General features: G+C 43.2%; 1 protein-coding gene across 1 annotated transcript in view; it reads left to right on the top strand.

Moving 5' to 3' along the window:
* RIGI (RNA sensor RIG-I) overlaps window positions 1-20619 on the top strand; it is a 148504-nt gene that overhangs the window by 54503 nt on the left and 73382 nt on the right. Inside the window, exons 8-10 of the mRNA XM_077250090.1 lie at window positions 8625-8729; window positions 10485-10638; window positions 10798-11056. Of these exons, the coding sequence (XP_077106205.1) occupies window positions 8625-8729; window positions 10485-10638; window positions 10798-11056 (518 nt within the window). The remainder of the gene's footprint in view (window positions 1-8624; window positions 8730-10484; window positions 10639-10797; window positions 11057-20619) is intronic.

Genomic DNA, 20619 nt, shown 5'->3' with positions numbered 1-20619 from the left:
GGGCTAGGGTTGCACTTAGGGTTGCACTTAGGGTTGCACTTAGGGTTGCACTTAGGGCTAGGGTTGCACTTAGGGCTAGGGTTGCACTTAGGGTTGCACTTAGGGTTGCACTTAGGGTTGCACTTAGGGCTAGGGTTGCGCTTAGGGCTAGGGTTGCACTTAGGGTTGCACTTAGGGTTGCACTTAGGGTTGCACTTAGGGTTGCACTTAGGGCTAGGGTTGCACTTAGGGTTGCACTTAGGGCTAGGGTTGCACTTAGGGCTAGGGTTGCACTTAGGGTTGCACTTAGGGTTGCACTTAGGGTTGCACTTAGGGCTAGGGTTGCACTTAGGGTTGCACTTAGGGTTGCACTTAGGGCTAGGGTTGCACTTAGGGCTAGGGTTGCACTTAGGGTTGCACTTAGGGTTGCACTTAGGGTTGCACTTAGGGTTGCACTTAGGGCTAGGGTTGCACTTAGGGTTGCACTTAGGGTTGCACTTAAGGTTGCACTTAGGGTTGCACTTAGGGCTAGGGTTGCACTTAGGGTTGCACTTAGGGCTAGGGTTGCACTTAGGGTTGCACTTAGGGCTAGGGTTGCACTTAGGGTTAGAATTAGGGTTAGAATTAGGCTATGTGCACAAGGTGCGGATTTGGCTGCGGATCCGCAGCGGATTGGTCGCTGCGGATTCGTATCAGTTTTCCATCACGTTTACAGTACCACGTAAACCTATGGAAAACCAAATCCGCTGTGCCCATGGTGCGGAAAATACAGCGCGGAAACGCTGCGTTGTATTTTCCGCAGCATGTCAATTCTTTGTGCAATTCCGCAGCGTTTTACACCTGCTCCATAATAGGAATCCGCAAGTGAAATCCACACAAAAAACACTGGAAATCCGCGGTAAATCCGCAGGTAAAGCGCAGTGCGTTTTACCTGCAGATTTTTCAAAAACTGCAGAAAAATCCACACAAATCCGCAACGTGAGCACATAGCCTTAGGGTTGGAATTAGGGGTAAGACTAGGGTTAGGGGTGTGTTGGGGTTAGGGTTGTGGTTAGGGTTGGGATTAGAGTTAGGGGTGTGTTGGGGTTAGTGTTGGAGGTAGAATTGAGGGGTTTCCACTTTTTAGGCACATCAGGGGGTCTCCAAACGCGACACGGCGCCACCATTGATTCCAGCCAATCTTGCGTTGAAAAAGTAAAATGGTGCTCTCTCCCTTCCGAGCCCCGACGTGTGCCCAAACAGTGCTTTACCCCCACATATGGGGTACCAGCGTACTCAGGAGAAACTGATCAACAACTTTTGGGGTCCAATTTCTCCTGTAACCCTTGGGAAAATAAAAAATTGCGGGCTAAAAAATTATTTTTGAGGAAAGAAAAATGATTTTTTATTTTCACGGCTCTGCGTTATAAACTTCTGTGAAGCACTTGGGGGTTCAAAGTGCTAACCACACATCTAGATAAGTTCCCTTGGGGGTTTAGTTTCCAAAATGGGGTCACTTGTGGGGAGTTTCTACTGTTTAGGCACATCAGGGGCTCTGCAAACGCAACGTGATGCCCGCAGAGCATTCCATCAAAGTCTGCATTTCAAAACGTCACTACTTCACTTCCGAGCTCCGGCATGTGCCCAAACAGTGGTTTACCCCCACATATGGGGTATCACCGTACTCAGGAGAAACTGGACAACAACTCTTGGGGTCAAATTTCTCCTGTTACCCTTGGGAAAATAAAAAAAATCAGGGCTAAAAAAATTTTTTTGAGGAAAGAAAACGTATTTATTATTTTCACGGCTCTGCGTTATAAACTTCTGTGAAGCACTTAGAGGTTCAAAGTGCTCACCACACATCTAGATAAGTTCCCTTGGGGGTTTAGTTTCCAAAATGGGGTCACTTGTGGGGGGTTTCTACTGTTTAGGCACATCAGGGGCTCTGCAAACGCAACGTGATGCCCGCAGAGCATTCCATCAAAGTCTGCATTTCAAAACATCACTACTTCACTTCCAAGCCCCGGCATGTGCCCAAACAGTGGTTTACCCCCACATATGGGGTATCAGCATACTCAGGAGAAACTGGACAACAAATCTTGGGGTCAAATTTCTCCTGTTACCCTTGGGAAAATAAAAAAATCAGGGCTAAAAAATTTTTTTTTGAGGAAAGAAAACGTATTTATTATTTTCACGGCTCTGCGTTATAAACTTCTGTGAAGCACTTAGGGGTTCAAAGTGCTCACCACACATCTAGATAAGTTCATTTGGGGGTCTAGTTTCCAAAATGGGGTCACTTGTTGGGGGTTTCTACTGTTTAGGCACATCAGGGGCTCTGCAAACGCAACGTGACGCCCGCAGAGCATTCCATCAAAGTCTGCATTTCAAAACGTCACTACTTCCCTTCTGAACCCCGACGTGTGCCCAACCAGTGGTTTACCCCCACATATGGGGTATCAGCGTACTCAGGAGAAACTGGACAACAACTATTGGGGTCAAATTTCCCCTGTTACCCTTGGAAAAATAAAAAATTCAGGGCTAAAAAAAATTTTTTGAGAAAAGAAAAAATATTTTTTATTTTCATGGCTCTGCGTTATAAACTTCTGTGAAGCACTTGGGGGTTCAAAGTGCTCACCACACATCTAGATTAGTTCCTTGGGAGGTCTAGTTTCCAAAATGGGGTCACTTGTGGGGAGCTCCAATGTTTATGCACACAGGGGCTCTCCAAACGCGACATGGTGTCCGCTAATGATTGGAGCTAATTTTCCATTCAAAAAGCCAAATGGCGTGCCTTCCCTTCCAAGCCCTGCCGTGCACCCAAACAGTGGTTTACCCCCACATATGGGGTATCATCGTACTCAGGACAAACTGGACAACAACATTTGGGGTCCAATTTCTCCTGTTACCCTTGGGAAAATAAAAAATTCTGGGCTAAAAATCATTTTTGAGGAAAGAAAAATTATTTTTTATTTTCACGGCTCTGCGTTATAAACTTCTGTGAAGCACTTGTTGGTTTAAAGTGCTCACTATGCATCTAGATAAGTTCCTTGGGGGGTCTAGTTTCCAAAATGGGGTCACTTGTGGGGGAGCTCCAATGTTTAGGCACACAGGGGCTCTCCAAACGCGACATGGTGTCCGCTAACGATTGGAGCTACTTTTCCATTCAAAAAGTCAAATGGCGCGCCTTCCCTTCCGAGCCTTGCCATGCGCCCAAACAGTGGTTTACCCCCACATATGAGGTATCGGCGTACTCAGGAGAAATTGCCCAACAAATTTTAGGATCCATTTTATCCTGTTGCCCATGTGAAAATTAAAAAATTGAGGCTAAAAGAATTTTTTTGTGAAAAAAAAGTACTTTTTCATTTTTACGGATCAATTTGTGAAGCACCTGAGGGTTTAAAGTGCTCACTATGCATCTAGATAAGTTCCTTGGGGGGTCTCCTTTCCAAAATGGGGTCACTTGTGGGGAAGCTCCAATGTTTAGTCACACAGGGGCTCTCCAAACGCGACATGGTGTCCGCTAACGATGGAGATAATTTTTCATTCAAAAAGTCAAATTGCGCTCCTTCCCTTCCGAGACTTACCATGTGCCCAAACAGTGGTTTACCCCCACATGTGAGGTATCAGTGTACTCAGGAGAAATTGCCCAACAAATTTTAGGATCCATTTTATCCTGTTGCCCATGTGAAAATTAAAAAATTGAGGCTAAAATATTTTTTTTGTGAAAAAAAAGTACTTTTTCATTTTTACGGATCAATTTGTGAAGCACCTGGGGGTTTAAAGTGCTCACTATGCTTCTAGATAAGTTCCTTGGGGGGTCTAGTTTCCAAAATGGGGTCACTTGTGGGGGAGCTCCAATGTTTAGGCACACGGGGGCTCTCCAAACGCGACATGGTGTCCGCTAAAGATTGGAGCCAATTTTTCATTCAAAAAGTCAAATGGCGCTCCTTCCCTTCCGAGTTCTGCCGTGCGCCCAAACAGTGGTTTACCCCCACATATGAGGTATCAGCGTACTCAGAACAAATTGGACAACAACGTTCGTGGTCCAGTTTCTCCTTTTACCCTTGGGAAAATAAAAAAATTGTTGCTAAAAGATCATTTTTGTGACTAAAAAGTTAAATGTTCATTTTTTCCTTCCATGTTGCTTCTGCTGCTGTGAAACACCTGAAGGGTTAATAAACTTCTTGAATGTGGTTTTGAGCACCTTGAGGGGTGCAGTTTTTAGAATGGTGTCACTTTTGGGTATTTTCAGCCATATAGAACCCTCAAATTGACTTCAAATGTGAGGTGGTCCCTAAAAAAAATGGTTTTGTAAATTTTGTTGTAAAAATGAGAAATCACTGGTCAAATTTTAACCCTTATAACTTCCTAGCAAAAAAAAATGTTGTTTCCAAAATTGTGCTGATGTAAAGTAAACATGTGGTAAATGTTATTTATTAACTATTTTGTGTCACATAACTCTGGTTTAACAGAATGAAAATTCAAAATGTGAAAATTACAAAATTTTCAAAATTTTCGCCAAATTTCCATTTTTTTCACAAATAAACGCAGAAATTATCGACCTAAATTTACCACTAACATGAAGCCCAATATGTCACGAAAAAACAATCTCAGAATCGCTACAATCCGTTGAAGCGTTCCCGAGTTATTACCTCATAAAGGGACACTGGTCAGAATTGCAAAAAACGGCAAGGTCATTAAGGCCAAAATAGGCTGGGTCATGAAGGGGTTAATGGTGTCACCTGGATCTGGGTGTTTATAACTCCCAACTTGCTATTGGGAGTTGGGGGTGTTATTTTCCATTTGCACTTCCTGTTGAGGCTTGGCGCTGCTGCAGTCTGCTAGCGTCCTCTTTGGAGATTGAAGGATGATAGTGTTTCTCTCGGAGTCTAAATAAGTTAGGTTTACCCTTGTTTTGTGTATCCTAGCCGTCTTTACTGTTAGTGGGGTTCGACCAGCATTCACCCCTTCCTTCCCTAAGCAGGGCTTAACACTAGGGTCTGACAGGGACTAGGTATCCTGCTCGGCGAAAGGTGTGTGACCTATTTAGGGTCTACTGTGGCAGACAGGGTGATGTTAGATCTGCTTAGGGGTCTCCACTCCCTGTATTCCCTAGTGTTGCCCCCCCCCCACCTTATCTCTTTGTATTGCACTTAGTCTGTCCTATACTGTGCATGACAGTATGCTCACCTGACACTGATCTTGCATGGTTGCAGACTTTTTTTAAAATCCCTATTCAGGAGTCCTCCAGTGGGGATGGAAAAAAAAAAAAAGGTACCCGTCATAGAAACATGCATGCATTCATACATACATACATACATACATACAGTGGGGAAAAAAAAGTATTTAGTCAGCCACCAATTGTGCAAATTCTCCCGCTTAAAAAGATGATAGAGGCCTGTAATTGACCTCATAGGTAGACCACAACTATGAGAGTCAAAAGAAAACAAATCCAGAAAATCACATTGTCTGATTTGGTGCCATTACTACATGTAATGAGCGGAGGACCGAGGAGCCTCTTAAAGAAGAAGTAACAGGTCTCTGGGAGCCAAAAATCTTGCATGTTTTTAGGTGACAAAATACTTATTTTACACCATAATTTGCTAAATAAATCTTGTCAAATCAGACAAGGTGATTTTCTGGATTTGTTTTCTCATTTTGACTCTCATAGTTGTGGTCTACCTATGATGTCAAGTACAGGCCTCTCTCGTCTTTCTAAGTGGGAGAACTTGCACAATTGGTGGCCTGCTAAATACTTTCTTCCCCACTGTACATCTTTGCATCTATATGTATGCATATGTAGCTTTGTGAAAAAGTGTTTGCCCCTTCCTGATTTCCTATTCTTTTACATGTTTGTCACCCTTAAATGTTTCAGGTCACTTAAACAAATTTAAATATTAGACAAAGATAACACAAGGAAATACAAAATGCAGTTTTTAAATGAAGGTCTTTATTATTAATGGAAAGGAAATTAAAAAATGTGTGAAAAAGTGATTGCCCCTCCCCCCTCCTAAAACATAAATTAACTGTGTTTTTTTGCATCTTTGGGAAGCTGTGTTCAAATTCCCTGGCCACATGCAGGCCTGATTACGGCCACGCCTGTTCTCAATCAAGAAATCACTTAAATAGGACCTACCTGACAAAGAGAAGCAGACCAAAAGATCCTCAAAAGCAAGACATCATGCTGAGATACAAAGAAATTTTTGAACAAGTGATAAACAAAGTAATTGAGATCTATCAGTCTGGAAAAGGTTATAAAGCTTTAGCCATTTCTAAAGCTTTGGGACTCCAGCAAATCACAATGAGAATCATTATCCACAAATGGCAAAAACATGGAATAGTGGTGAACCTTCCAGGGAGTGGCTGGTCGACCAAAATTACCTTGAGCGTACCGACTACTCCTCCAAGAGCTCACAAAAGACCCCACAACAACATCCAAAGAACTGCAGGCCTAACTTGCCTCAGTTAAAGTCAGTGTTCATGACTCTACCATAAGAAAGAGACTGGGCAAAAATGGCTTGCATTGCAGAGTTCCAAGACAAAAACTACTGCTGAGCAATAAGAACATGAAGGCTCGTCTTCATTTTGTCAGAAAACATCTTGATGATCCCCATGACCTTTGGGAGAATACTATTGTGGACTGACGAGACAAAAGTTGAAGGTGTATGTCCACCTGGTGTAGAAGTAACACAGGATTTTAGAAAAGGAACATCCTACCAACAGTAAAATTTGTTGGTGGTAGTGAGATGGTCTGGGGCTGTTTTGTTGCTTCAGGACCTGGAAGACTTGCTGTGGTAAATGGAACAATGGATTCCTCTGTCTACAAAAAAATCTTGAAGGAGAATGTCCAGCCATCTGTTCGTGACCTCAAGCTGAAGCGCACTTGGGCTATGCAGCAGGACAATGACCCAGAACACATCAGCAAGTCCACCTCTGATTGGCTTTAGAAAAGCAAAATTAGACTTTGGAGTGGCTTACTCAATGACCTTAATTTGATTTGAGATGCTGTGGCATGGTCTTAAAAAGGCAGTTAATGTTCTGAAATCCTCCAGTGTGGCAGAATTACTTCAATACTGCATTGTAAAAGACTCATTGCCAGTTAGCGCAGACACTTGATTGCAGTTGTTGCTGCTAAGAGTGGCCCAACCAGTTATTAGGTTTAGGGGGCAATCGCTTTTAACCCCTTTCTGACCTCGGACAGGATAGTACGTCGAAGTCAGAACCCCCGCTTTGATGCTGGCTCTGGCGGTGAGCCCGCATCAAAGCCGGGACATGTCAGCTGTTTTGTACAGCTGACATGTGCCCGCAATAGCGGCGGGTGGAATTGCGATCCACCAGCCGCTATTAACTAGTTAAATTCCACTGTCAAACGCTGACAACAGCATTTAACTACGCTTCCAACCATCTGGCCGGAAATGCGCGCATCGCTGATCCCCGTCACGTGATCGGGGGTCAGTGATGCGTCGGCATGACAACCAGAGGTCTATTGAAGACCTCTAAGGTTGTTGATGCCGGATTGCTGTGAGTGCCACCCTGTGGTCGGTGCTCATAGCAATGCAGCAATTCTACTACATAGGAGCGATCTGAGCATCGCTCCTATGTAGCAGAACCGATAAGGCGACGCCACCGTTTAGCCTCCCATGAAGGGTATTGAAGCATGGCAAAAGTAAAAAAAAAATGTTTTAAAAAATAAAAAAGTTGAAATCACCCTCCTTTCGCCCCATTCAAAATAAAACAAAAAAAAATCAAACATACACATATTTGGTATCGCCGCGTTCAGAATCGCCCGATCTATCAATAAAAAGAAAGGTTTAACCTGATCGCTAAATGGCGTAGCAATAAAAAAAATTTGAAACGTCAGAATTACGTTTTTTTTGGTCTCCACAACATTGCATTAAAATGCAATAACGGGCGATCAAAAGAACGTGTCTGCACCAAAATGGTATCATTAAAAACATGAGCTCGGCAGGCAAAAAACAAGCCTTCACCCAACCCCAGATCACAAATAATGGAGACGCTACGGGTATCGGAAAATTGCGCAATTTTCTTTTTTTTTTAGCAAGGTTTGGAATTTTTTTTTAACCACTTAGATTCATTGTTTATCGATTTTCTTGACCATTTGGTAACGTGCCAAATGTATCATATTGGATCATGCTGAGATGATGAATTTGATATGTTTTTTGACACACTTATTCAACTTTATACCATCTCATGTCATACCAAGGGCAAAAGTATCTAAAACATTTAAAAGGGTAATCCGGGTCACTTCACTCTGACCAGCAGAAATCTGTAGCTAGGAAGTCGCTGCCCCTGCTCACCTCCCCATGTGGAAATTAACAAAACTCGATTACCCCTTTAATATATATGGTGCAGCTCCTGTGCACCAGAATTCTAGCTCAATCTCAGACAGTCTTGGGCCATTACGTAAAGTAAATTTGCCGTTATATTTCCAAAAATGCTAAAAGCCTCTGTAGCTAGATTTCTGCATAGACCCTTATTTCTAGTCTGTTAGTGTAATGTACGGTTACCTGTATAAATGTTTTCCATGTGAACTTACTGCCATCCAGTGCTGCAATATACAGCTGTAAATTCCGTATGCATTTCTCCTTCATCAGTGATGACTTTTTCTGTGATGGCTGATTTATTATTCACTTTTTATATACCAGGTTCCACACATAGATCAATTAAAGATATCCAGTTGAGAAAGTATCAGGAAGAACTGGCCCAGCCTGCATACAATGGGAAGAATACCATCATATGTGCTCCAACAGGTCTGTTTATTTCAATGAGTAGAGTGCTCAGTTTTGGGGGGGTTTATTGAAAATCTGTTTTATAAGAAAATCTTATAAAGTGGTGTCAGATCTGCCAGCAGTATGTTTTGGGAGTAGGAGGAGCTGAGCAGATTGATATATAGGTTTGTGGGAAAATCCATATCGAGGCGATTTTTGTGTGTGGGACAAGTTGACATTTTCATTGATATCATCTTTTTTTCTTGTGTGGCTCTATGATGTAAACACTAAATTTTGGTCATTTTTTCTCCCAGTGTTCACCATATGGGTTAAAATAGGACGGTTTTATACCGAAGTACTTTCTGAACATGGTTTCCCCAATTTTAAGTCTGTTTGTACATAAAACCTAACTTTTATTTATTCACTTAAATGTCTGCACATTTCATCCTAATGTAAAACTAACAACTAGTACTTTATGTACACTTGTACAGGGAGGGTTATCTGGCAGAGAGATACTCTACTCCCCCTATTGGATTGCTAAGCATAAAAAGTAGGGATTTCAATTAACAAGTTAGAGAACAATCTTGACAGTAGCATCTACAGACAGTCTTCTTCGCCTGAGGAACCACATCACATGCTGCCTACGCTGCAGCCGCACTTGCACTACTAAGAACAAGTCCATCTCAAATTTTAGTGTATATAGTAGTGTTATCCACCCATCATGGTGGATTAGTAATGCATGCAAACTCATATTCTCTTACTAAATGATTGGAAAGGGTCATTTGATGTTGTACCTCCAAGTTCCCTTCCAATCCTGTTGACATGGAATAGAATTTGAGCTCAGCAACTACAAGCAGAGATACTTTACTAGAATAAAATAGGAGCAGTCATTGAAAATTAATACATGGTGCTAAACCTGATTAGCAACTATCCCACAAGCAATCCCCTGTGGATAGGTGATAAATGTATGACTCTGAGAACAGGGATCCCATGCATGAATGGAGCAGTAGTGGGCATGTGTGACTACCGCTTCTTTCACAATTTAGCTCTCTCGGAGTGGAAGTACACGTTTGACCAATGTTTTGGAGCCATCCTTATACAATCGCATTCACAGATAGACATACGACACCCAGATGTCAGGCTCCACCAACTATTTGTTTGTCACCTATCCTGTGATTCACTGTTAAATGTTGGTGGTCGGACAAATTCTTTTAAAAGGTATTCTCAAATAGTCTCTTGAGCAACACAGAGCTATGCAGTCTCATTACTTCCTGGTTGCTTGGAGAGTGGGTGCTCCTCCTTGAATTACAGTTCTGATGGAAAAGTTTATTCCTGATAGTGCACATTAACTGTCAGTTTTTGTTGAATCTACATTATTATCAATATATTTGTGTAGAAATAATGGTGCCTTTGAACAAGTAAAGAGCTCAGTAAAGTGAGAATATTGATTAGGAGAACTGCTCTGGAACCTGCTGATCATGAGGGCCGGGAACTGGTGATTTTATAGGACTGAGAGGGAAGGTGATAGCATCAATAGCCGCTCACCAACGGGCTGGAGAAAGCTGACTGGAATGTTAGGCGCATACTCCTCTCCTGTATTCAGGCTAGACTCAGCCATTGTGTGTAAACCATCAATACACTATGTAAGATAAGCGCTCTCAGAGCAGGAGACTGAAGCAGAGAAAAAAGCAAGTCAGTTGCAAACTTGCTTATTGTCATGCAGTCTAACGAACTAACCAATTTAATAGCATGAGACTACCCATTTAAATTAAATGCCTGCAATGTGTCATTTAACAGGATCAGGGAAGACATTTGTGGCATTATCAATTTGTGATCATCATCTAAAATCTTTGCCACAAGGACAAAAGGGGAAGATTGTGTTTATGGCTACAAAAGTTCCTGTGTATGAGCAACAGAAATCTGTGTTCTGCGAATACTTTGACAATACTGGGTATGTACTATTTTGCCAATAGAACACATTAAACCTTTATTCTTGGACAAATGGATTTAGGAGAAGACCTAAAATCCCTTATAAATGTCAGCAGCCACAAGTAAGGCTTCTGCGGATGTGAAGTGATTCTAATGGTCATTTCTATCTCTCTGTCTACAGATATACAGTTGTCGGCGTATCTGGAGAAGACAGTGAAAATGCTCCAGTGGGAAGGATCATAGAAGATAGTGACATAATCATTATGACTCCTCAGATTCTTGTCAACTGTCTCAATGATGAAAGTGTGCCATCTCTCTCCATTTTTACATTATTGATTTTTGATGAATGTCACAATACAATTGGGCACCACCCCTACAATGTGTTAATGTTTCACTACTTAGACCTGAAGCTCGGCTGCCCAGATCAAAAACGTCCTCAGGTAAAGTACATTTTCTACCGACCATATGTGTCATAGTGTTTATATAGAGCCCTGTCACTTCATGACATTTCATCCGGATGAGAAACATAACGCATTTTGTCTTGCGATCTAATTGTAGTTTTGTGGGTGGGTCCTTGGTCCAAACTTTGTTTCAAGAAACATAATTGTTTTACAATGTACGGACCCTGTACTGTGGCACCTGCCACTGGTCTTTATTTCCAAAGCTTCTGAGGGGTAATACCTGTGTTGGCTTTGCCAAGATAAGATAACCATTTTAATATCATGTGTTAAAAATTATTTAAAGCAGTGCTCACTTGCAGGACCCCAGGTGTTCCTCCTTAGGTCTACTCATTCTTCTTCCTGCGGTGTTCATTATTTACCTACTACATTAAAGGGGCTCTGTCAGCAGGATCAACCCTCCAAAGCCATCTGTATGGGCATACAGGTCATAGGAAGCTGAAAAAAAATGATACCTTGATATCCGCAATACAATGACTTATTCCAGAGAAATGAACATTTTCAGTATATGAAAATAGAACTTTTCCAGGCTATGGGCAGGACAGAGATCTGTATGAGAATCTGTCTCCAGAGACCATTTTGGGGTAGATATTTTTTTTGCAGTGTTACCAGTGTTCTGATTTTAGTTTTTCTCTCATTGTGATTACAGATTGGGTTCAAATTACTAATGAAGTGATACTTGTATTTCTTTTTAATGTAAGGCTGAGGAGGTGATTCAATTTTTTATAAAGTTTTTATTTTTTTTATATTTGGTTTTAGTTCCCTTAAGAGACTTAAACCTATGATCGTCTGCTCACTTAAAAACTATATACTGCAATACTACAGTAATGCAGTATGTAGTAAAAATCACGGTCTCCAATGAATGCCAGCCACAGACCAGTCTTCACATGAGTACTGTGATGACTAGGGATGATCTAACAGCTTCGGATAAGTGCTTGTCCGTATAGCCATAGTGCTTACCGAATAGCTGCCTCGTGAGCCTGGATACCTGGAGCTCTCCCGATAATCAGCTGTTCGGCTCCGCAGCTGCATGTGTCACGGCTGTGTGACAGTCACAGCACATGCAGCTGCGGAGCCGAACAGCTGATTATCGGGAGAGCTCCAGGTATCCAGGCTCACGAGGCAGCTATTTGGTAAGCACTATGGCTATACGGACAAGCACTTATCCGAAGCTGTTAGATCATCCCTAGTCATGACATTGTTTCCCCATAATAGCATCGTGGTGATGGGCATATGGAACAGCATGCGCCCAGCTTTCCCTTACAATTCCCCACCAATGGTCTGCATACTTTAAATCCCGCTGTCAGCGATTGGAGAATGTCAGGCGGAGCACTCTGCTGAGAATAAGAACTTTTGGCACATATTAATATATAATTTAGGTTCTCGTCTTTTCTCAAAGATGGCATAGCTCTTTTGTCTACAAAATGGCTTCTGATGGCAGAAAATGTGACCAGACCTGTTCATCAGCCTCCTCCAATTGTAAAACACTACTCATGGGAATTAATTTTAAATTGGAGGAGACTATTGGACACGCTGCTGGTGGAAAATCAAGGGAGGCTGCCCAAAGAATTACAGAAGGAGACCCTGTAATAATTAAAAAATAATGTCCCCAATACAGTACAGACCAAAAGTTTGTTTTCCAAGGCTTTATTATTTTTTAACAAGTATAAGGAACAGGGGAGGAAAAAGAGGGGAGGGGGGAGGGAAAGGGGGGGGGAGGTTAAGGGTGGACAGGAAAAAAAAAAAAAAGGAAGTGAAACAAACAAATCATACAATAAAGTGCTGAGAGGCTACAGTAAGCCTTAATGAAGCAAGGGACGCAGCCCTTGGAACAAACTGTCTAATAACTGTTCGTTATATAAAATATAATGTATAACGTAAGCAGGAAACAGGAACATTAGGTTTAGGTACATTAGGTACATTTTAGGTACAAGATTAGGTACATTTTAACTTGTATAGAGCAAGGGTCAAGCCCTCGAGCTAGGCATACTTTGGCTCATGAAAAGCAAGGGTCATGTCCCTTGGACGGACTGTTAATTCTAACAGCAAGATTAGTGCAGAGGCTATATAAGTATAGAGCTCCCAGGCGAGGCAGATATGCTATCAGGGAGGAATTAGGTGTGAGGCAGGCGCCATCTTATGTTACCTTATTGTAGTGAAAGTGAGTTGAGGTAGCAGCAGACATTCAAGGAGGAAAAAACTGGTCCCACTTATACCATTTCTGGTAGAACTTGCTAAACTCGTTATTGGACAAAGCGAATTTGAGTTTGAGGTCCCTGTGTTGCGACATTAATTTAATTATAGTGGTCTCGTTGGGGAGGGTCGTGTTTTTCCAGTGGTATGCTATGGAGTTTTTGGCGACCATGCATAGGTGTAAGATTATTTTTACCAGAAAACTGTCTAGGAGGTGGGTGTCCAATGAGAGGAGAGCTAGTTGAGGAGAAAGGGTGACTGTAGGGCCTGGAAGTTTGGCGATTATCGAGGAGATGTTTGACCAGAAGGTAGTAGCAATGGGGCAGTTCCAGAAAACGTGTAGCAACTCACCCCTGTGTCCGCAATTTCTCCAGCAGAGAGGAGAGATGGACAGGTTTATGTGTGAGAGTCTAGTTGGGGTGTAGTACCATCTGGAACAAATTTTGAAATGGGATAATAAAAGGGACATAGAGATTGTGGAGGAGTATGTGGTTGAAAAAGCCTCTTCCCAGTCGTCTGTGGAAGCGGATAGGTTTAGGGACTTCTCCCAGGCTAGGATATAAGCATTTTTTACAAAAGAAGTGTCTTTATTGAAGCAGTCGTAAATAAACTTATGGCCCCAGAATATTCAGTGGTTTAGGTTGGTTAAGATTTTTAAAGATGGCTCCGAAAATCTGAGTTTGAGGCCTAGAAAAAGTTTAACATTTTCCCTCAATACAATGTATTCAAGGAAGGAGGACGAGGGTGCGTTGAATTTGGACTTTAGGGAGCTAAAATTCAAAAGATTAGGACCATCCGAAATGTCCCCCAGGGTTAGGATTTTTAGGTCGGCCCAGAAGGGGGGCAGAGGTAGGTTAAAGTATGAGTAGATAAATGCGAGAGGTAGCTTATGGAGAGTGGATCTGTTTTGGCTGCGGCCCTCTACGCTGGATACTCTGGACCAGGCAAGGGAAATTGCTTGGAATATCGGGTGCTTAGAGGTGTTTAGGTGGGAGCTAGCTATGGCTTTAAAGATCAAAGATTCGAGTGGCTTGCCCTCGTTTATTTCCAACTCCAAGTCGTACCAAGCCGGGGTTTTTTGGTCTGAAAACCAGTGGGCGCTCTGTTTAAGAAGAAGTGAGTGGTAGTGAGCATGAATGTTAGGAAGGCTCATTCCACCATGGTTTTTCTTCTTATATAGAGATCTAGTATCTGTTCTAGATTTTTTATTGTTCCAAACAGAGTTATTCCGATGAGCTTGGATCACCGTCAGGTAGGACGTGGAGATGGGGAGTGGGATGCATCTAAAGATGTATAGGGTTTTGGGGAGCGTAAATAGTTTGATTGCCAAATTTCTCCCTCACCAGGACAGGTCCCTGTCTTTGAAGGAAATGCAGTCTTTTAAAAGTGAGTCAGTTAATTTTTTCATATTTGATGTGGCTGTTTTTTCTAGGTTTTTGTTGATGATGACACCTAAGTAAGGGATTTCTTCTCTGCACCAATTAAATGATACAGAGGTGTTTAGGCGTTGAATTTCTTTTTGGCTAACGTGTATGGGTAGGATGTTAGACTTTGAGTTATTGATCTTGAATTTAGAAAGGGCCGAGAAAGTCTCCAATTCGTTGAGGGTTTCTAGTGTGGAGGATACCGGATTTGTGAGAGTCAGGATAATATCGTCCGCGAACAAGCTGATCTTGTGCTGGCGCTTATTTGCGGGTATTCCAGTTATATAAGGGTTTTGTCTGATATGCTCCACCAGAGGTTCTAGTGCCAGATTGAAGAGTAGGGGGGAGAGGGGACAGCCCTGTCTCGTGACGTTGCTGATGGGGAAAGCGTCCGAGATATGGTTGTTGCAGATAACTCTTGCTGTGGGACACTTGTAGAGTGTCATGAATGTGGAGACAAGGTTATTGTTGAAGCCAAATTTAATTAGGGTCTGTTTGAGGAATAGCCAGTCGATGCGGTCGAAGGCTTTCTCGGCATCTAGGGATATAAGTACTGTTGGTGATCTAGTAAGGTTTGTAAGTTTGATTGAATTCAGAATTCTTCTCGTGGCGTTGGCGGGTTGTCTATTTTTGACAAACCCCATTTGATCGTTCGCTACAAGGTTAGGTAGGATATCACTGAGCCTGTTGGCAAGAATTTTTGAAAAGATCTTAATGTCTGTGTTCAACAGGGAGATCGGTCTGTAATTGTTGGGGGATGTGGGGTCACCTGTTTGTTTGGGGATTAGAATGATAGACGCCTCCAGCATTTCTTGTGGGAAGGATCCTATTTTGGCGGCGTGGTTAAAAAGCTCTGTTAGATGGGGGGCAAGGATTTTGCTGAAGGCTTTGTAGTAAGCATTATTGAAGCCGTCTGGCCCAGGAGATTTGTGGTGTTTAAGGTGATTTATGGTATCCTCTACCTCTGGGATGGAGAAGGGAGCGGAAAGTGATTCAGTCTCTTCTTTCGTTAAGGACGGCAGATTAATGTTGGCGAGGTATGTTCTGATGTCTAGTTCTTTTGGGGGAGAAGAGGTAGGATCTGAATTTAAGTTATAGAGTTTGGAATAGTATTTGGATGTACAATAACAAATTGTATTGTGGTACCGTGTTAGCCAGAAAAATCAATGTGAATACTTTTCTGCCCAATGAATAGTATTTGGAAAACTCATTTGCTATGTCTTGGGGGTGAGTTAGTGGAGTGCCATCTGTTAGGGAGGAGATTCTTTTTATTTTGTTTTGGGTCCTTAGTTTTTTAATTCTGTTGGCCATGTATCTGGTGGGTTTGTTCAGGGACGAATAGACCTTGAATTTAGAGTTGAGGACGGCTTCATAGGGAGAAAATATTAAGGATCTAAGTTCCTGTCTTAGGGAAAGGAGGTCGGATTGCATCTTAGGTGAGGGGGAGGGGAGGCCTATTAAGGTGTTTTCGAATGTGCGAATAGATTTTTGTAAATTCAGAGTTTTTTCCCTTTTTATTTTGGCGGAGATATTCATTATAGTGCCTCTGATAACGGCTTTATGGGCGCACCAGTTATTAGGAGGGTTGGTTGTTTCTGGGGAGTTTTCCTTGAAATAGTTGGTTAAAGTATTCTGGATTGTGGCAATATGGATGGAATCATGGAGGATATGAGAGTTGCATTTCCATAATTTAACGTTTTTTAAGGAAGGGCCAATCAGTATTTCACCACTAACTGGGGAGTGGTCCAATAGCGTTCTGTCACCTATGGATACTTTTTTAAATTTGTCCAGCGAAAAAATGTCAGATAGGATCAAGACGATCCTGGATGCCGAATGATGGACTGAGGAGAAGTGAGAGAACTCCTTGGAGGAGGAGTTCAGGCATCTGAAAATATCATAAAGTTCATTTCTGTCCAGCCACCAATTTAAGTTGTCTGAATTAGGTCTAGAGTTTGATGAGGAATCTAGGATTCTGTCTGGGGTTATATTGAAGTCTCCCAGGAGAATCAAGGTGCCTCTCTTGACTTCGTTTATCTTTTTCAGCGTTTTAGAAAGGAATCTAATCTGATTTTTGTTTGGAGCATACAAATTCGCTAGGGTGCATGTCTGACCATTAATGGTACAAATTAAGATGTGATACCTGCCTCCAGTATCAGCATGTTCCTCAAGAGCCTCGAAGGGGACGGAGTTCCTGATCAGAGTGATCACCCCAGCCTTTTTACTTGAGTTGCAGGCCTCAAAGATATGAGGGAAGCTGCGGTGATTAAAGTAGGGGTGATTCCCTGCCAAGAACTTCGTCTCTTGGATGCAGGCAATGTCTGCCTAGGATTTAAGTAGTTCCCTCCACAGAGTGTGCCTCTTTTGGGGGCTATTTAGCCCTCTAATGTTATATGTTAGGATTTTGAATGACATTATATTATATTATATTATACCCCCAGATGATGAAGACGAAGAAGGTAACACTAGAATCTGGGGGTAATGGTAACCTGAAAAGGAAAGATTAGTGTTGAAACAAGTAAGGTTATAACCTATAGACTACAGAGATCTTTCTTCTTGAGAGGTTCTTGAGCCAACGGTTCTTGGGTGAAATCTTAAAGATAAAATAACACAGTAGAATAAAACAGTAACTGCTGTTATGGTTCTCAATGGCAAGAGAACATAGCCCAGCAAACATAAGTACTAGCTCTTGGAAGGATGGAAACTAAACTGACCATGAACTAAACCTGCCGCACAACTAACAGTAGCCGGGTAGCGTTGCCTACGTTTTTATCCCTAGACGCCCAGCGCCGGCCGGAGGACTAACTAATCCTGGCAGAGGAAAATATAGTCCTGGCTCACCTCTAGAGAAATTTCCCCGATAGGCAGACAGAGGCCCCCACATATATTGGCGGTGATTTTAGATGAAATGACAAACGTAGTATGAAAATAGGTTTAGCAAAATTGAGGTCCGCTTACTAGATAGCAGGAAGACAGAAAGGGCACTTTCATGGTCAGCTGAAAACCCTATCAAAATACCATCCTGAAATTACTTTAAGACTCTAGTATTAACTCATAACATCAGAGTGGCAATTTCAGATCACAAGAGCTTTCCAGACACAGAAACGAAACTACAGCTGTGAACTGGAACAAAATGCAAAAACAAACGAGGACTAAAGTCCAACTTAGCTGGGAGTTGTCTAGCAGCAGGAACATGCACAGAAAGGCTTCTGATTACAATGTTGACCGGCATGGAAGTGACAGAGGAGCAAGGTTAAATAGCGACTCCCACATCCTGATGGAAACAGGTGAACAGAGGGGATGATGCACACCAGTTCAATTCCACCAGTGGCCACCGGGGGAGCCCAAAATCCAATTTCACAACAAACTGCACAAGTAGGTCAACAGAACTACCTGGAAATAGAAAAGAGGGGGTTACTGAAAGTGAACGGGAATAGGGGAGATGTCCCATCTAGAATTTAAGAGGGAGACCCCCACAATTGGATAACAGAAAAAAGTAGGCCAGCTGAGTGATAGGATGGAAGTAGTTCAACGGTCAAGTGACTTGACGAAGTTTAGGCCATCCTCGACAGAGTGGATCGGAATGATTCTTCCCCGATGTGAAATTAATAATTTTAACGGGAAGCCCCATTTATAGATTATTCCTTTTTCCCTGAGGGCTGAAGTCACGGGTCTAAATTCTCTGCGGCCTTCTATGGTTTCCTTTGAGAAGTCTGGGAAGACTTTTAAATCTCCATAGGGCTCTGGGAATGTTCTTTTTTCCTTAAGATAGTTGAGAATGGATTCTTTGGTTTTAAAGAAGTGGAGTTTTAAAATGGTGTCTCTAGGTAGATCCGCAAAGACCTTGGGGGGTTTGGGCAGCCGGTGGGCCCTGTCAATCGTTAGGTCTAGGTCTGAGAGGTCTGGCAGAGCTGCTTTGAAGATATTTTTGAGGTGAGAAGACAGCTGGTCTTGGGGTATGTCCTCTGATATGCCTCTAATTTTTAGGTTATTTCGCCTGCCTCTATCTTCGAGGTCTGCCAATTTAGATCGCAGGTGTTTCATTTCAAAGTTGATCCTATCCAGCTCGTCAAAAGAGATAGATGACCTATGTTCCAGTCTATTCAGCCTCTCCTCGTGTCTAGTCAGTTGTTTGTCAATCTTGTCGATTTTGTCACAATATTTTTGGAAATTTAAGTCCATTTCACTTTTCATTGTTTTTACCAGGGAGTTTATTTTATCGTCCATTATATTTTTTATTTTATTTATTAGATCCTCTTGATCTGGTTGGCTTTGGCCTGTAACGTGTGTGAGTGAGTATGTGCCTGCCGATTTGACGCCCCTGTTGGGTTCTGGGTCATCATATTTTGTTTTACTTTTTTGTGGGGATTGATTGGGGGATGTGTCACTAGATACAACATCCTCCTCCGCTTCTGAATAGTTCCCATAAGAATCATATTTCTCATTCGTGGCTCCTGGGTTAGATCTCTTTAAGCTGGCAGAGGAGTCCATTTTTGTAGGAGAGGATTTGTTATCAAAGGATTTGTTGTTGGACCCATAGTCCATTAGATGAGGTGTGTCTCTCCTGGGGGATCTAGATCTGCGCCTGGGTGAGGAGAAGGAGCTAGGTCTGGATTTCTCTAGGTCCCTGCGACTCAGAGATTTGTCCTGTTTTTGGCTGTAGAGTGGTTTTGTTGGAGTGGAAGGGATAATTCTCCCTTTAGATTTTGCGTTATTCATGGTAGCGGTTAATGGACGCTGTCAGAGCAGATTTTAATGGGTGTTGACCAATTAGTGCTATGCCTCACAGTTAAGTCTTATGTGGCTAAGGTTAAGAGAGTGTTTTACGCCTGTCCAAAAGTAGGTATTCTGTGAGGGCTGTGAGAGGGAGGCGTTTCTGGTTTTGTTTACCTTTTAGAAGATGGAGGCTTAATTACAGTGTGTCTTTTACAGTGCGAGCAAGAGCGTTGTTTTGCAGACTCTGCTCTCTGCTGTCAGCTTTGTAGGGCGCTTGGGATGGTGCCGGCGTAGTGATTCCTACAGGGAGCGGCCGGAACTACTTCCCATAGGCTTTTATTGAGCAAGCCTGGAGATTTAATAAAAGATGTTTCAATTCCTTTTCCCCAAGTGGATGAATTAAGGGGGCGATATAGGAAGAGGGTTAGAGTTAATTCCCCCTTTTTTTTTTCACCGCGATTTTGCGGTAATGTGAGTGGTTGTTAGGGGACTACTTTTTTAGGTTAGGCCTCCGAGAATCACCGCTTTGGATCCGGGGGCTCGATTTTTCCAGACCACTGACCTTGTGGATTGGTGCCGGAGAGCTTCCTGTGAAGATCCGGGGCTGGATCGGAGGGCAGGGTGAGGGTAAGTTGGATCACCAGCGGCGCCTCTGCAGAGCCGCCGTCCGCTGGACTCCTATCGCTGGGGTCCGGGACCTGCCGATCAGCCGGCGCTGGTGTCCGGGGCGCTGTGGAGCGGCTTACTTCTCGGGCTGAAGCGCTTGTCCTGCTCCTCAGGCGGGCCTTCCCCGGTGGCGCCGCTACAGTGTCGCGATCGTCGCCGGCAGCTGCTGATCTCCTCGGGCGGGTCCGCAGCGGCGCTGCACTCCGAGGGGACGTCTGACGCCGCGGCCCGCAGTGAGGGCTGTGCCGCTCGGGGACGCCCGCTGTGTCGGCTTACCGGAGGGAGCGCAGGGCCGGAACCTCCGTTCTGCTGCTTGCAGGTCCTCCTGGAGGGGGAAGCTTGCGGCGCTTAGTCTCCTGAAGTGAAGATCTGGCAGGGGAGGAGTCCTCCTCTTCACTGCCGTGCAGGGCCTTCCTGTTCACTAGGCCTGATGGGCCCCAGAGGCCTGCTCCGGCTGGAGCTGTTCTGGGGGACAGAGATGAGGAGGAAGTTGGTTGGAGGGGTTCCCCTTGGTATCGGGATGATGAAGGGGGATTATGTGGCAAGGGG

Source organism: Ranitomeya variabilis, chromosome 1 (assembly GCF_051348905.1).
Source record: "Ranitomeya variabilis isolate aRanVar5 chromosome 1, aRanVar5.hap1, whole genome shotgun sequence".
In the NCBI taxonomy this organism is placed as follows: Eukaryota; Metazoa; Chordata; class Amphibia; order Anura; family Dendrobatidae; genus Ranitomeya; species Ranitomeya variabilis.
This window is presented reverse-complemented; position numbering and strand designations above follow the sequence as displayed.